This window comes from Geotrypetes seraphini, chromosome 2 (assembly GCF_902459505.1).
Source record: "Geotrypetes seraphini chromosome 2, aGeoSer1.1, whole genome shotgun sequence".
In the NCBI taxonomy this organism is placed as follows: Eukaryota; Metazoa; Chordata; class Amphibia; order Gymnophiona; family Dermophiidae; genus Geotrypetes; species Geotrypetes seraphini.
Genome location: NC_047085.1, coordinates 505,277,247 through 505,295,074, shown reverse-complemented (window position 1 = coordinate 505,295,074; position 17,828 = coordinate 505,277,247). Strand labels below are relative to the sequence as shown.

At 42.0% G+C, this 17,828-nt stretch overlaps 1 protein-coding gene across 4 annotated transcripts in view; it reads right to left on the bottom strand.

Annotated features, from left to right (window-relative positions):
- LOC117354553 (zinc finger protein 583-like) overlaps window positions 1–17,828 on the bottom strand; it is a 56,069-nt gene that overhangs the window by 4,340 nt on the left and 33,901 nt on the right. For all 4 annotated transcript variants that reach the window (XM_033932276.1, XM_033932277.1, XM_033932275.1 and 1 more), the window contains one exon: window positions 12,343–13,515. In XM_033932276.1, the coding sequence (XP_033788167.1) occupies window positions 12,343–13,515 (1,173 nt within the window). The remainder of the gene's footprint in view (window positions 1–12,342; window positions 13,516–17,828) is intronic.

Genomic DNA, 17,828 nt, shown 5'->3' with positions numbered 1-17,828 from the left:
AGGCACAAGTGGAGGATCTTGAGAATAGATCGCGCCGCTGTAATTTGAGATTCAAAGGAATACCGGAGGGGGAGGCATACCGTGACTGCAAACAAGTGGTGAGAGAATTTTGTCGCAGCCTGCTTGAACTGGATGGTGCTGAGGTACCCAGCGAGATTCATCTTCAGAGGGCACATCGGAGTTTGAGTCCAGTGAGAGGTCCTGGCTTCAAAGATATCATAGCCTGCTTTGCTGACTTCACGCTCAAAGAACGGGTCTTGCAGATGGCTAGGCGCCATCCCCGTTTCCGTTGGAAGGAGCTGGAGGTGGGAATATACCAAGATTTGGCCTGGTCTACACTACAGAAGCGTAGAGCTTTTAAGGAGGTCACCCAGGTCCTGCGGGAAGGGGGTCACAAGTATCGTTGGCTTTTCCCCTTTGGGGTCTGGATTACAGTAAATGGAAGGTCACGGAGAGTGTCTACTGTGGTGGAGGCCTGGTCTGCTATGAAAGAGCTGGGGTGTGTGAATATTCCTGAACCAGCGCTGGGGACGGAGGCGGCCAGTACCTCGGGGCTCCAAGGAGCCTGGTCCACGGTCTTGCGCTCTGGAAAGCGTGCAGCTAAATCGGGGACCTGATGATTCGTCCATACTACTCTATCAATGGATTGATTGAACTGTCTGGCCGGGAGCTTCACTGAGTAGTGTGCTGACTCCGGTCTTACATGGGTATTGGACTCTGCAATTGTTGCTGTTTCCTACTGCCATTCTTTGTTGTTTGACCTGTTATAATTCTAGGTTTTGTTTTGGATTTCAGGGAAGCAGCTAGGGTTAGTCACCTGGGGTAACTTTCACTTTCTACGGATTGGCTGGTCCTTCATTGAGGGGGTCAGTTTCTGGGGGGGAGGGGGTGGGGGAATTTGGGGGGGAATACTTGTAAACTTCTAACTATAGGATCCTGGAATGTGAATGGTTTGAACAGTCCAGGTAAACGGAGTATAGTGTATCGTGAATTGAATAGATTGAAATGGGACATCTGTATGCTTCAGGAAACCCATTTGAGGCCCAGACATGTGGGGGTATTGAGGTCCTCTCACTTTGAACAGGTATGGACTCATCAAAGTGCAAAGTCTGCTAAAAAAGTGGGAGGACTGGCAATTCTGGTTCGCAAGGGATTGGGCTTTACAGTTCTGAAGGTATATAGAGATTCAGGGGGACGATGTCTAGCTCTGCAGGGTACCTTGCAGGGCCGTCACATTACTGTGATTAATGTTTATGGTCCAAACGGGGGTCAAGCGGCCTTTTATGGTTCTCTTAAAGAAGATTTGGTCAACTTTGTTGGGGGGTCAGTATATTTGGGTGGGGATTTCAATGTAACGCCTGATGTGGAGCTTGATCACTCTCAGGGAGGACCTCGGCCATTTTCCCGAGCCTCTCGCAAAGCTTTTCTTGCCTTGATGTCCTCCATGGGCTTGATTGATAGCTGGCGTTTGCACCACCCTACTCAGAGGTCATATACACATTATTCATCTGTTCACAGTTCCTATGCTAGGATTGATAGTAGACCTATGAAGACTGAGACAAACCAAATTAATTCAAATGTTAATTTACTCCCTACTAAAACAACCTCCCCTGCTTATTCCAACCCTCCACAATTTCAAAAAACCAGGCCTTTAAATATAGGTCTAATCAATACTCGTTCTATGAAAACAAAATATCACCTTATTAGAGATCTTATTTTACAACAATCCTTAGATATACTATTTCTAACAGAAACTTGGCTTTCGGATGGTGAAGAAGCCTATCTTACTTTTGCCTGCCCAAATGGTTTCTCTTGTCTCTATAACCATCGTCCCAACAAAAAAGGTGGAGGTTTGGCTGCAATATTTAAAGAATCTCTATTAACACAAGTGGATAAGTCTACAGGCAACGCATCTATTGAATATTTACAATTTTCCATACAAACAAAACCAAAAACGGACGTTCTACTAATTTACTTACCTCCTCCGATAAATTCTGACAACATTACACACCTTCAGTCCTTACTTTTTGAATTTGGTAGCTCCACTTTAAATCCGTTAATCTTGGGGGACTTTAATATCCATTTTGATGATCAGAACAACAGCTATACTAAAACAATTCTTTCTCATATTAGGCAATTAGACTTATGTTCATTAATAACACAACCAACACATCAAGCTGGTCATACTATTGACACAGCTCTTATAACAGCATCTGCAAAAAACAACTTTTCTTTAAATTGTTGTCTCCCAGTCCCATGGTCAGATCATCACATGATTTCATTAGCCTATACTAGTCCAAGTATCAAATCTAAAATTAAACAACAAACAATCACTTTTAGGAATTTTAAAGAACTTTCTTCCGAGTCAATACAAGCAACACTTAAATTAGACTTTTCTGAATCAGTCACTAATTCAATTGATGATTTAACCAATCTTTGGAATATGGCCATACAATCTACCATAAATAAACTTGCTCCAATACAAAGTAAAATCATCTCTGTTCGTAAAATCCATAATCCCTGGTTTACTTCAGAACTTTTACTTCTTAAAAAACAATTAAGATCTCTCGAACGAAAGTGGAGAAAAGATAAAACCGAAAACAATTTACTAATATACAGTGAACATTCGAAGTTCTATAAAGCAAAAATAAATCAAACCAAAATGAAATATTATTCCGATAAAATATTAAAAGCTAAAAATCCTTCTCTTCTTTATACCATCCTCAACAATATAACACCAAATAATAAAAAACAATGTGAATCAAATAATACAGTTCCCACTGCTCAAGAACTGGCGGATTACTTTACTGAAAAAATTACTAACATTAGGAAATTATTTAAAAATAACTTACTACTTTTAAAAGATCTTGAACAGGTTAATCCAGATTCACTATCTTCCAAATGTTCCAAATTTAAAATACCTAGTCTAAATGAGATTGAAGCTATTCTTAAAACTCTGAATATCAAAGGTTCTAAAGCTGATCAGATACCACCACTTATTCTTAAACAATATTTTGACATCTTTGGACCTTTGATTCATACATTAGTTACCGAAAGTTTAAACCAACACATTGTACCTCTGGATTGGAAAAAGTCATACATCCGTCCCATTATTAAAGATAAAAATATCGGTCATGATGACCTATCCAATTATAGACCTATATCTAACATCCCCTTTTTAGCAAAATTAACAGAGAAAATTGTTTTCAACCAAATTTCAGAGTTTGTAGAAAAAACTAACGTGTTACATCCGAATCAAACTGGTTTTAGACAGCACCATAGCACAGAACACTCCCTGATTGGCATGACAACTTCCATTCAATATTTCTTAGATCATCATCAATCGGTGCTGTTAATTTCTATTGATCTTTCAGCAGCATTTGACACGATTGATCATCAACTTCTTCTCAATAGACTCCAATCTATTGGGGTTACAGATGAAGTTCTTGCGTGGTTTACATCCTATTTCAGTAATCGCACATCCACAGTTTTTTTCAATGAATCTTCCTCTAAACCATCACACATTGCACATGGGGTTCCCCAAGGATCTATTCTTTCTCCTTTACTTTTCAATATTTTTCTGGCACCACTGTTGACATTATGCCAATCTGTAGGCTTTCATGTTTTTGCCTATGCTGATGACATTCAGCTACTGCATCCTCTAAATAATAATGATGTACTTGAAATTTCGGATATTAATAGGAAACTTGACTAAATTTATCATTGGCTGGATGAAAACAGATTGGCACTTAATATCAAAAAAACTAATATCATGCTTTTTCCATGGAAGGATAGTTTCCCTCTTGTTACTCCTGTCGCTATTCAAAACGTTCCGCTACAATTAGTCCAAAATATTAAAATTTTAGGGGTAATTTTCGATAATAAACTTACTTTTCATGACCATATTAGTAACATCATGAAAACTACCTTTTACAGATTACGTAAAATTCGCTCTATTTCAAAATTTCTATGTCCCAAATCACTCAACATTCTGATTCACTCTTTGGTGATGCTAAAATAGACTATTGCAATTCTCTATTTAAAGGAATTGCTTTACATGAAATAAAACGTCTCCAAATCATACAAAATGCATCAATTAAATTAATAACCAAATCCAGAAAATTCGACCATGTAACACCGCTTCTTAAAAATGCTCACTGGCTTCCAGTTATTCACAGAATAAGAACATAAGTAAGAACACAAGTAGTCGCCTCCGCCGGGGCAGACCAGAGGTCCATCTCGCCCAGCGGTCCGCTCACGCGGCGGCCCATCAGGCATATTGCCTGAGCAGCGGTCCCTGACTAATTTTATACCTACCTCTACACTTAGCTCTAAACCTTCCACTGCTCTTATCTGTACCCCTCAATCCCTTTGTCCTCTAGGAACCTATCCAGGTCTTCCTTGAAACCCTGTACTGTGCTATTTCCTATCACAGCCTCCGGAAGGGTGTTCCATGTGTCCACCATCCTCTGTGTGAAAAAGAATTTCCTTGCGTTTGTTCTAAACCTGTCCCCCTTCAATTTCATCGAGTGTCCCCTTGTTCTTGTGGTTTCTTTCAAATTGAAAAATCTGTCCTTGTCAACCTTTTCGAAGCCCCTCAGGATCTTGACGGTCTCTATCATATCTCCTCTGAGTCTCCGCTTTTCCAGCTTCTTCAGTCTGTCAGTGTATGTAAGGTTTTCCATACCCTTAATCAGTTTAGTTGCTCTTCTCTGGACTCCCTCAAGCATTGCCATGTCCTTTTTGAGGTACGGTGACCAGTACTGTATAACTTTTAAACTTTGTATAATCATCTTCAAAACTCTAAATAATATGACCCCCGCTTTTTTATTTAAATTATTAATTCCATATTCTGCAAGGAGAATTTTAAGATCCAACGAACAAAACTTATTGTCTATTCCTTCATTAAAAAGTATAAATACGAGAAGGCAATTTATTTTTTCATGTACTGCACCTCAGACTTGGAATGCCCTCCCTATTTTTTTAAGGGAGGAGAAGGAATTCGGAAAATTTAAAAGTAACTTAAAAACTTTTCTTTTTAAAGATGCCTTTGCAAACTGATTTTTTTATGTTACTACTCCATTGTACTTTATTATATTTGTTTTTAACTATTACCCTTGTGTTTTTTCCCTGAATGTCTCTTCTTTACTTTGATGAATTGTATTTCATCCCTCCTTACCTAATGTCAAGAGTATGTTAAACAGTGTAATTTATTTATTTATTTATTTTTAAATATTCGTATGTATTGTACTGTTACCTAACAAATGTAAATTTTAATGTGTACATCACTTTGAAGTTTGATTAAGCGATTCATCAAGATACCTAATAAACTTGAAACTTGAACTTGAAACTTTGGACCCATTGTAATCAGTGGGGGGGGGAATACGGGCAGCTGAAATTGAAGCTATACATATCTCTGATCATGCCCCTGTCTGGATAGCTTGTGCAGGCTATTGGGATGTGGGACATCGCCGGGCCTTTTGGAGGCTTAATGAATCACTGTTAAAGCGTACGGAGGTGGACAGAGAGGTGGGGGAGGCTATTACTAACTATCTGCACGACAATGATAATGACACGGTTGGGGACTCCATGTTGTGGGACGCTCTCAAGGCTGTGATCCGAGGGGTTTTTATTAAATGGGGGGCCCGCCTTAAACGACAGCGAGAGCATAGAGCACTATTCCTTCGGGAGAGTTTGATTTCCCTGGGGAGGCAACACCAGTGTTCTCCTGACCCAGAGGTATTTGCACAGCTTTTGAGAGTGCGACATGAGCTTTCTCTTCTACAGATGGAGGATATTGACTATTATAGACTCCGATTGCATCAGACGATATATGAAGATAGTAATAAAGCGGGCTCGTGACTCGCTCGGTACATTAAATTGAAACAAGCCCGATCCGCAATTACACGGATTAGAGATAAGGAAGGGAAGATGCAGTGTACTGATGGGGCTATTAAGAAGGTTTTTCTTTCCTTTTACACTAAACTATATGGGAAAGTGGAGGGGGTACAAGTGGAATCTATCACGGCGTATTTAGATAAAGTGACATTGCCACGCCTGGAAGACTCTGATATAGCATATCTTAATAGTCCTGTCTCCTTGGGGGAGGTACTAGGGGTTATTACCAGATTGAAATTGGGCAAGTCCACGGGTTTAGATGGGTATACCAATAGTTTTTACAAACAGTATCGAGTGGTTCTAGCTCCTTTATTGGTACGGGTTATTAATGGGGTGAGGGGAGGTAACATGCTGCCACCATCGATGGGAGACGCGGGTATTTCTATATTGCTTAAACCGGGGAGGGATCCTGCTAATTGTGGAGCGTATCGGCCCATTTCACTATTGAACACCGATGCAAAAATTTTAGCAAAAGTTTTGGCACTTCGGCTGGGGAAGTGTTTGCCTAAACTGATTCATATGGATCAGTCGGGGTTTATTCAGCGCCGTCAAGTTAGTGACAATATTCGAAGAACGTTGCATCTTATTTGGGAGGCGCAGCAAACTTTGGATAAAGTAGCTCTCTTAGCAGTTGATGCGGAGAAAGCTTTTGATCAGGTGGGCTGGGATTTTTTATGGCAGGTCATGGAGTGGACGGGGTGTGGGGATTTCTTCCTGGCATGGGTGCGGGCGTTCTACCGCTCTCCGAGGGCGACCATTAGAGTAAATGGGGGTTACACGGAGTTTTTTTCAATTGAACGGGGTACACGTCAAGGCTGCCCTCTCTCTCCGCTCTTGTTCGCATTGTCTATTGAGCCCTTGGCCATCCGTATACGTGAGCATCCAGATTTTAGAGGAGTATGGATTGGGACTCAGGAACACAGGCTCGCGTTATTTGCTGATGATGTTTTGTTATATGTGCGTGACCCAGGGGTTTCCCTTCCTATCTTGTTAGACCTTTTTGCTGAATTTGGTTTGGTGTCGGGTTTTACTGTTAATCCGGATAAGTCGGAATTGTTGGGAATCACCTTGACTGCTGATGATGAACGGGGATTATCGGGGAGATTTACGTTTCGTTGGGCTTCTGGGGCACTTAAGTATTTGGGGATTTATATTTCTCGAGATATTTCTCGAGCTATATACTTTGAATTACACCCCCATAATTCGGCAGATTAGGGCGGATTTACAGCGGTGGTCTGGGTTGTGGTTGTCTTGGTGGGGACGGATCGCGGTTATTAAAATGAACATTCTGCCTCGTTTACTATTTCTTTTTCAAACATTGCCTATACAGCTCCCGTCGGTGGTGTTAAAAGACCTTCATGCCTTATTCTTTAGATTTATTTGGAAGGGGAAACCGCCTCGGATTTCTCGCCAGTGTATGTGGTTGCCTCGTGAGTCTGGGGGGCGAGCGCTTCCCAATTTGTTCTGGTATTATAGGGCGGCGCAGTTGAGACTATTGTTGGATTGGGATATAGCTGAACAGAAACGTGTGGTTCAATTGGAACAGCAATTACTGGGTACTCGGGTTTTACGATCCTTCATTTGGTCTTCTTTGTCAGCGCGTGGGGTATTTAGAACTTTGAGCAATCCTATTTTGAATCAATGATACTTTGGTTTAAGTTTACTGGGGCTGGGGGACTTGGGGGATTGTGGTTGTGGGGATAACTGCCTGAAGGAACAACAGGGAGTTGTCCACTTTGAATATTTCAATTTGTTTGGGAGGGGTGGGGGGATTTGCGATTCATTGCAGGGGATATCTGTCTGTCAATGATGTTTTCTTCTTGCTTTATGGCGATTGCTGATTTTGCTGTGTTTTTTTGTTTTGTTACATATTATGGGGTGATTGAGCTCTGGTATCCACCTTTTGCTTGTATAACACAAAACTTTTAATAAAGATTTCAAGTTAAAAAAAAAAAAAAAAGTGAACCGGTTGATATTGTACATTTGACAAAGTACTTCATGAAAGACTTCTGAGGAAATTATAAAGTCTTGGGATAGGAGGTAATGTCCTTTTATGGATTGAGAACTGGCTGAAAAACTGAAAATAGAGTGGGTTTAAATGGTTAATATTCTCAATGAAGAAGGGTAAATAGTGGGGTTCCTCAGGGGTCTGTGCTGGGACTGCTGCTTTTAAACATATTTACTTATGATCTAGAGCAGGGGTGCCCAATATGTCGATCGTGATCAACCAGTCGATTGCTCAGGCAACCCCGGTCGATCGCGGAGCCATGCGATTTCCTTTCTGTCCCTTCTGCGGCTTTCTCTCTGGCCTCCCACACATCCCTTTACTCAATTTTAGCAAAGCAGCCTGCAGAGAGGATTGCCAGTACTTTAGCGATCCTTGCAGGTTGCCATAGGCCTCAGGAACTGTCTTCCCTCTGCCGCAATCCTGCCTCTGACGTCAGAGATGGGGTGGGACCTTGGCAGAGGGACGACAGCTCCTGAAGCCTATAACAACCTGCAAGGATCGCTAAAGTACTGGCAATCCTCTCTGCAGGCTGCTCTCTGCTAAAATTAGGTATAGGGATGTGCAAGAGATCAGGGAGGAACACGCAGGCCTTCCGGGGGGGGGGGGGGGGGTTAACATGCCTTCCATCAGGGGTTCAAGGTTGACAAGGTATCAAATTAAACCGCAAAAAGAATAAACATGAGCCTATATAAATTGGATAAAATCATTGACCAAAAGTCTCTTTATAAACTAACTAAGTAGCAAGAAAGTACGCCGTGGAAAAATAAAAAATGATTTACACTAAAATCAACCAGATCTAACAGCTTTAAACTAGTTATTCCAATCTCGAGATCAGGGATCTCAAAGTCCCTCCTTGAGGGCCGCAATCCAGTTTTGTTCTCAGGATTTCCCCAATGAATATGCATGAGATCTATGTGCATGCACTGCTTTCAATGCATATTCATTGGGGAAATCCTGAAAACCTGGGATATATAGACTCCAAATTCAATGAGTTTTTACATACTAAATGGGCCCATTATCAAGTGCATGATGAAGAACATAGGTCCGATCCTATTCTTTTTTGGGAAGCAAGTAAAGAGGTTCTCAGAGGGGAGATCTTGTCCTATGGGTGTCACACAAGAAAAGCTCAGAATCATGAAATATTACAGCTCGAACAACAACTATATGCTACCCGCAAAATAAATGGCCAGCACCCTACCACAATGCTCTGATCTCAGTTGTTGACCACCAAATATGCCCTGCAAGAATTGCTTCATGAACAAACCAAAAAATCTCTAACATACTATAAATATCAATTCCATCGCTATGGTAACCACCGGGGTCGTTTTTTGGCAAGGGCGATACGTCACGTCACAGGACCATCAAAGATATTACAACTGCACACGCCGAATTGGCATATGGCAAGGACGGACAAAGAGAAACACCATATTTTATGAGTATTAATATAACATTTATGCTGTACAGCCAGATCTACTTGATAGTAAGGTTTACCTCAAAGGTCTATCTTTACCCCGTTTGCCAGTCATGTGGAGATTCTTAATGCGCCATTTACTGAAAAGGAGGTGGTGATGGTTATATGAGAAGGACCCCTTGTTGAAGGCCCCAGGGCTGGATGGTTTTCATATGGAATTCTACAAACTTCTACAGAAGATGGTTACTTTGATTTTGGCAGATACGTTTAACGCTTTGGTACGGTAGGGCCGTCTCCTTGAATCACTTACCACTGCACAAATCATAGTGTTTCTGAAGCTTGATAAGGATCCCACTCAGTCATCATCATACCACCCCATCTCGTTATTAAATGTCAAAACCAACTTGTTCGTCAAACTCCTAGCGAATATTGTCTCACTATTTGCCATCCTTGATAGCTACACTGCAAGTGGGGTTTGTTGAGGGATGGACTAGCGCCCGTAAATTTTTATCAATTTTAGCTTCTATGGAATATGTTGAATGTTTGCAAATCACAACTGTTTTAATCAGTTTTGATGCTGAAAAAGCATTTTGACAGGGTGTCTTGGTAATTTGTTTGCCGTTTTAGAACACTACAGTCTGATGGTCTTCTTTCTAGATGCAGTTCAGACCCTTTATCATACTCCTAATTTTTTTGTGTGGGCTAATAGATGTTGCTCCTCCCAGGGATGCCCCTGATACCATTATTGTTCATGCTAGCACTAGATCCTTTGATTTGAGACATCCTTAATAACGGGACAATCACAAGAGTCAACATTGGAACTGCAGAATTTAAGATTTCAGTTTTTGCGGATGACCAATTGGTCTGCCTTTCTGATCCAGTCTAGTCTCTATCTGTTTTGATGGAAACATTTTGAGACTATGGACTTTCTCCCGGTCGGAGAGAAGTTATGTGTGTGCTCCCTGCAAAGAGCTCCTAGCTCTCAGAGAACAAGTATGTTCCCTTGAGGCTAGAGTAGCAGACTTGGAGGAGCTGAGGGAGACAGAAGTACAAAGAGGAGACCTATAGGGATGTTGTAGAGAAGTCCCACCTCCAGTCTGGTAGCTCTTGTGCTGCCTTGGAGGAGAGAGGTCTCCTAGAAGGAGAGCATCACCCTGGTGAAGTAGGAAATAATCCTGTAGCTAGGACCCGCCCACCAGGGGATGCAATATCTGCTGCCCAGGAGGGAAAAGTTAGGGCAGCGGTTGTAGTTGGTGATTCAGTTATTAGGCATATAGATAGCTGGGTGGCTGGTGGACGTGAGGATCGCCTGGTCTCTTGCCTGCCTGGTGCGAAGGTGGTGGATCTCATGCGTCACATAGATAGGATTTTAGAGAGTGCTGGGGAGGAGACTCTGTCCTGGTATATGTAGATACCATTGACATAGGAAAATGTGAGAGGGAGGTTCTGGAAGCCAAATTTAGGCTCTTAGATAGAAAGCTGAAATCCAGAACCTCCAGGGTTGCATTTTCAGAAATGCTCCCAGTTCCACGCACAGGACCCAAGAGGCAGGTAGAGCTCCAAAGTCTCAATGCATGGTTGACACGATGGTGCAGGGATGAGGGATTTAGATTTGTTAGGAACTGGGCAACCTTCTGAGGAAGGGGGAGCTTGTTCCGAAAAGGAGAGACTTCACCTTAACTGGGATGGAACCAGGCTGCTGGAGATAACTTTTAAAAAGGATATAGAGCAGCTTTTAAACCGAGACAGGGGGGAAAGCCAACAGTCGCCCGGGAGCGGATGGTTCGGTGTGAGAGAGGTTCCAATAATGGTGAAAAAAAGCCAGGACGGTTTAATAGGAAGGCAGAATAAAAGACTCAAATTTTCTGTCTTCTCAGCAGCCTGTAATTGCAAGGAAAAAATACAATTTGAAGTGTCTATGCAAATGCAAGAAGCCTAAAAAAATAAAATAGGAGAGTTTAGAGTATTTAGCACTGAATGATGGGATAGATATAATAGGCATCTTGGAGACCTGGTGGAAGGAGGACAATCAATGGGACACTGTGTTACCTGGGTACAAATTATATCGCAAGGATAGAGTAGATCAAATTTTTTTTTTTTTGGGGGGGGGGGTTGCGCTATATGTTAAAGAGGGAATTGAATCAAATAAAATAAACATTCTGCATGACATAGATAGCAGTGTGGAATCCTTATGGATAGAAATTCCATATGTGAAGGGAAAGAATATAAAGGTAGGGTTATACTACCGTCCCCAGGGACAAAATGAGCAGACAGATGAAGAAATGTTTTCAGAGATTAGGAAAATTGGAAAAATAGGCGACACTATAATAATGGGTGATTTCAATTACTCAAAGTATGTAATCTTACTACAGTGGTACCTTGGATTACGAGCATAATCCGTTCCAGGAGCATGTTCGTAATCCAAAATGCTCATTTATCAAAGCGAGTTTCCCCATAGAAAATAATGGAAACTCGCTTTGATATGTCCCCACCCCCGATAACTGGCATCGCTCCTCCCCGCTCGCAAAGGCCCCCTCGCTCCAACCGGCCCCCCCACCTGAACAACTTAAACTTACCTCCCCCTGTCTAGCGCAGGCACAGATCGTGTGCCTAGAAGAACTTCCGGCTTCTGCCTGCCTGCCTTGAGCATGCATCTGCGCAAGCTCAAGGACTTCTAATTCTCCCTCTCGCGAGTCAAAAGTTTGCTGAGTGTTTTGCTCATCTTGCAAAACACTCGCAAACCGGGTTACTCGCAAACCAAAGTTTGACTGTATTTGAAAAATTGAGAAGCATATGATGTTTCACCAACATACCGTATTTTTCGCTCTATAAGACAAGCACGACCATAAGACGTACCCACCTGTAGAGGAGGAAAACCCACCCTGCCCTTTACTCCCTCTTGTGGTCTAGTGGTAGGCCAGGACAGGGTCTTATAAAGCGAAAAACCCGTAGGCAAGGTATACTCCCCCCCCCCCGTAGGTAGCAGAGGCCCCCTCTCCCTAGGCAGCAGAGGCTCCCCCGGTACCTTTTTCTGAAGTCTGTTGGAGCTTTCCCTGCTCCTGCCTGTCTCCCTCGCTGGACGGCTCTTCATCTGTTCGGGCGAGTATTCGCGTTCCTGCCTGGTCTGGCGCCGCTCCCTGACTGGCTGCAGTAAGTTCTCGTGAGTCTCTGGTGTGGATGCTCTGGTGAATTTTGAGAGATGAAAGCCAAGTGAAGCTTTTATTACACTCAGTACATGTAAATGGTTTGTGCCCTGTGTGGATCATTTGGTGTCTTTTTAGATTTGAAACCTGAGTGAAGCTTTTATTACACTCAGTACATGTAAATGGTTTATGGCCGGTGTGGATCATTTGGTGTGTTTTTAGATGTGAAACCCGAGTGAAGCTTTTATTACACTCAGTACATGCAAATGGTTTGTCTCCCGTGTGGATCCTCTGGTGAACTTTTAGAACTGAAAGCCAGGTAAAGCTTTTATGACACTCCGTACATGTATACGGTTTGTCTCCCGTGTGAATCCTCTGGTGAACTTTTAGATCTGAAAGCCGAGTGAAGCTTTTATCACACTCCGTACATGTAAATGGTTTGTACCCTGTGTGGATCATTTGGTGATATTTTAGAGTCGAGACATGAGTAAAGCTTTTATCACACTCAGTGCATTTAAATGGTTTGCCTTCTCTGTAAATCCTCTGGTGAGTTTTTAAATTTGAATTCCAAGTGAAGCTTTTATTATACTTCATAGATGTAGACGAGTTTTCATTTTTATGAGTCCTTCTGTGCTTTTGGAATTCTGAAAACAAGGGGTGGCTATTACCTTTAAGATGAATAAAGTTGATTCTCCTCTTAGATGCAATACTTGTAAGTTCTTTCTGGTGTTTATTTCCTTTCCTCTTGCTATGGTGGAATTTAGAAGTCACTATATCACTATCATTCATTTGGAAGGATTTCTTTCCGAGGTGTCTTTGGCACTCAGCAATGTTACTGAGCTCCCTGTCATTTCTCTTAGTGACTCCATCCCTTGAGTCTCCTGCAGGGTCTCTCTGATCCTTTGATTCCTGCTTACAATTCTTTGTGTTAATCCTCTCGGTTCCCTGAGAAATATTCTCATAGACATTTTCTGATTGTCTTTGGCTTTCTTCTCTTTCTATGGGATGTTCTCCTTGTTTCTTTTCTCTCTTCATTTCTTGTGTGAGCCAATGATCTGTTGGATATAAACAAAAGGTATTAATCACGTGCTGGGTTCTAAGATATTACTGGCGTATAAGAAGAAGGACTAGTTATCTTACACTGGGATTGTCTATGTGTGGCTTAAGAATTGATCTGTTCCTTATTTCCAAACCATTTGTTGAAGTGTATTTCTAAACACTGCAAGTCTGTGAAATGACAAGATTTTTCTTGGAAATGGCAGGAGAAGGCTGACCAGATTTTGACTTTGATGATAGAGCCAAAACAGGCCAAAATTGGTTTTCTGCCCAATTTCATTTTCAGCCAAAAGGCTATGGCCATGTTTTACATTTTAGCTGAAACTGGCCATGTGTTTTCAGTGGTAGCCAAAATCTGTGCTTTGTCCTGCTCCCCCTCCCCTCTCAACAGGAGTTGCTGTTTCCCCCATCCTCACCATATCTGTAGATGCCCCAATTGGGCCTATCCTGGAATTCCTGGTGGTTCAGGGGTGTAGTCAAGGCAGGAGTGATCCCCAGTTGCTCCTTTGCATGCTGGCAATGCTCTGAAATGGCTGCCTTGAACTCTAGTACCAATCTTATGAGACGTCATGAGAGCAATTTTGAGATTTGAGCTGGCATGGGCAAGAATAACTGGGATTCACTCATGCTCTTATCCTGATACCACTATTTATTTAAAACACTTGTAATCCGCATATCAACCATCTATGCGGTTAACAAATAATACATATATAATAAAACAAAACATAACAAATTATTAAAATGACCACATACAATAAACAACTTAAACATTATACCTTAAAATGAGAAGCCAAACAATTACAGGATTACAAAGTAACCAAATTTGAAAAGGCAAGTTGAAAAAGATTGGCTTTCAAACTTTTCCGAAATGCCAAAAAATCAGAGGTCAAACGGAGAGAATCTGGAACTGAGTTCCATAGTAAAGGTCCAGCTACTTGGAACATACGAGATCGATTTGCACTTTGGTGACAGAACGAAGTGTGGAAACAGCCCAAAAAGCTCTGTTTTGTGATCTCAAAGAATGAGAAGGCACCTAAGTCTGCAACAGAGAAGCAATCACCTTGGGCAATAGTTCCCGGACAGATTGAAATACAAGGGTCAGAAGCTTAAGTTGTATTCTCCAAACAACCGGCAACCAGTAAAGTTCAGCCTGCACCAGATTACCAGGGATTATTCGGGAAGGCTGGGGGGGGAGGGGAGGGCTTCCATTTGCATTCCCTTCTTTGTGTTTGTGTGTTTAATTTAATTGCAAGTAAAGCAATTATGGTCTCTTATGGTAGTTTATATGGTAAACAGAGTGTTCCAAATACATGCTTTTGATACAAAAGTTTAGCAGGAATTTATGTCTGTAAATTTGGGATAAGATCTTTAGGAAATATCATCCCTGGAGATATATCAGCTGTCTCTCAAAATGTGGTGCAAAGTCAGCTACTGTAACAGCATTGTGGATTTTAGTTTCAGTTTTCATTAGCTGAGGTCCATGTGTGAGGAAGCTGTTTCGTTTGGAAATAAAATATGGTCTTTCACTATTTAAATTATTATATACTGTATATAATAAATAATAATACATTTTTATACCGCCAATACCTCTCTGTTCTATGAGGCTTACAATAATGAAAAGCTGGACAAAACTAGCCACAGCACAGCAATAGCATTAAAATTTGTGATAACATCAGACAAATTTATCAAAAAGATAAGTTTTAACATTTTTCCTAAAGGTTTGGTAGTGTGAGAAAAGGCACTGCCCACAAGATGAGTAAGACTCTGAGAGACTTTGAGTAAAGTAAGCAATATAATTTATTTACATTTTGGGCCCAAAATGGGTGCCCTCTATGCACTGAAATTGGCAAGATGGACACACCTGGCATAGTACATTCATTGATTATATAGTCTGTATAATCTTTAATTAGTCCCTCCTGCCTGTCTGCTCATTGGGTAGAGCAGAACAGTTCACAAACTCTCAAATCCTTCTCACCTGTTTCCTATTTCTCCACCCCTTATTCTTCAGACCCTGGCCATATTTAGAGCTGCCCATATTTGGGCACTGTTTCCCCCTTTCACATACTCGCCCCTCACATGACATACTTAGACCATCTTTTTAAACAATAGTCCTTATGGTAAATTCTGCTGATACCTCGATACAATGTTCATTTGACTGTAGGCATTGTATTCAGGGCTCCTTTTACGAAGCCGCGTTAGCGGTTTTAGTGCACGCAGCTTTTTAGCGAGCGCTAAACCCACGCTACGCGGCTAGAACTAATGCCTGCTCAATGCTGGTATTAGCGCAGGGGTAGGCAATTCTGGTCCTCGAGAGCCAGAGCCAGGTCAGGTTTTCAGGATATCCACAATGAATATGTATGAGATGGATTTGCATGCACTGCCTCCTTGAGATGCAAATCTATCTCATGCATATTTATTGTGGATATCCTGAAAACCTGACCTGCCTGTGGCTCTCGAGGACTGGAATTGCCTATCCCTGGTGTAGGGTTACCATATGACTCCAGAAAAAGGAGGACGGATTGAGACATCCGGGTTTTACTTCTAATGGACACAATGAGGACAGATAGAAAGCAATGGAAGTAAAACCCGGATGTCTCAATCCACAAAATAAATTATTTTATTTCCGCCGGTCCATAGGTGTCAAAAGATTGAAGAACACTCATCTACAGAATGCTGAGCAGACTTCACTCTTAAAGGGACAGGCACACAAACAGGTATTAGTGAAAATCCTGTCTTTTCTTTGGGACAAACCCTGAGCTGGCAATGGGTTTGTCACAATGGGTCACCTCCTAAGTTTCCAAGTTTTATTTAAAATTTGATTAAACACTTATAAAAATTTCTAAGCAATTTACAATTAAAAGAACCAGGGTAAAAAAAACACTCAAGTCATACAAGACTAAAAGAAGACAGTCACTGACGGGAACAAAATGGACGGAGGGTAGAACTACAATTGTAACAGAAAAGTGACATTAAATGGGCAAACACGAAACAATTGCTTGGCTATTTTGCATCAGGTTTTATTATTGTCAAACCCGACTGCTGCAGACCTGTCGGTAACTGGTTTTAAATTTTTTTTTAATGACACTGATATTTTGCATGTATTACACATGCAAAATATCAGCCTGATTAAAAAGGAAAAAGCCCCCTCCCCCTGCCGATGCCAACCACCATAACTACTTCAAAATCATGGCAGGAGGGATTCCAACTCCCTCCTACCATCAGGTCGACTCCCAACTCCCCTCCCCCCGGCCGACTCCCCCCCTAAAAACAAATGGCAGGAGGGATATTGACTCCCTCCTGCCACCGGACGCCCCTACACCCTGTTTCTCCTCCTCGTACCTGTTTGGAGCAGGAGGGGTGCTCAGTCCCTCCTGCTCGTATGCCTCCAATGATGTGTCTGGGCCTTAGGCCCTGCCATGCACCGAGGCAGGGCTTAAGGCCCAGACGCATCACTGGAGGCATACAAGGAGGGACTGAGCACCCCTCCTGCTCCAAACAGGTACGGGGAAGGAGGGAGGGGAACAGGGAGTCAGCATCCCTCCTGCCTTTAGTTGTTTTTTTTTTTTTTTTTGGGGGGGGGAGAGTGAGTCGGGAGTGGGAATCCCTCCTGCTATGATTTTGAAGCGGTGACGGCGGCAGGCATCAGCAGGGGGGTGCTTGCTTTTTTTTTTTTTAAATCAGGTTGATATTTTGCATGTGTAATACATGCAAAAAAATTTTTTTAAACCCGGCAGAAGCCCTGACAGCAGTGACAGGAGACTGCTTCTCCTGTCACTCCTATCAGGGCTCTGCCCCGACTCAATCGCTCACTGAGTGATTGAGTTGGGAGTTTGCGTGCAAATCATTTGCATGCAAAAAAGATAGTGAATCAACTACTGTTTTAAAAATCGGCCAACAGTAATCGAATCGCTATCTTTAGTGAATCTGGGCCAAAGAGATCAATGCCATATTTTATGTTTGCAAATCCCAAATGTTTTAATTGGCTTTGACACTGAAAAAGCATTTGACAGGTTGTCTTGGCAATTTATGTTTGCCGTTTTAGATCACTACAGTCTTCTTTCAAGATGCAGTTCGGACCCTTTACCATACTACTAATTCTTTTGTGTGGGCTAATAGATGTTGCTCTTCCCTATTTGAGATCCATTGAGGAATGCGCCAGGGTTGCCCCAGTCTCCATTATTGTTCGCACAAGCATTAGACCCTTTGATTTGAAATTGAGACATCCTTAATAACGGGACTACCAGAGGAGTCAACATTGGAGCCACAGAATTTAAGATTTCGTGGATGACCTCTTAGTCCACCTTTCTGATCC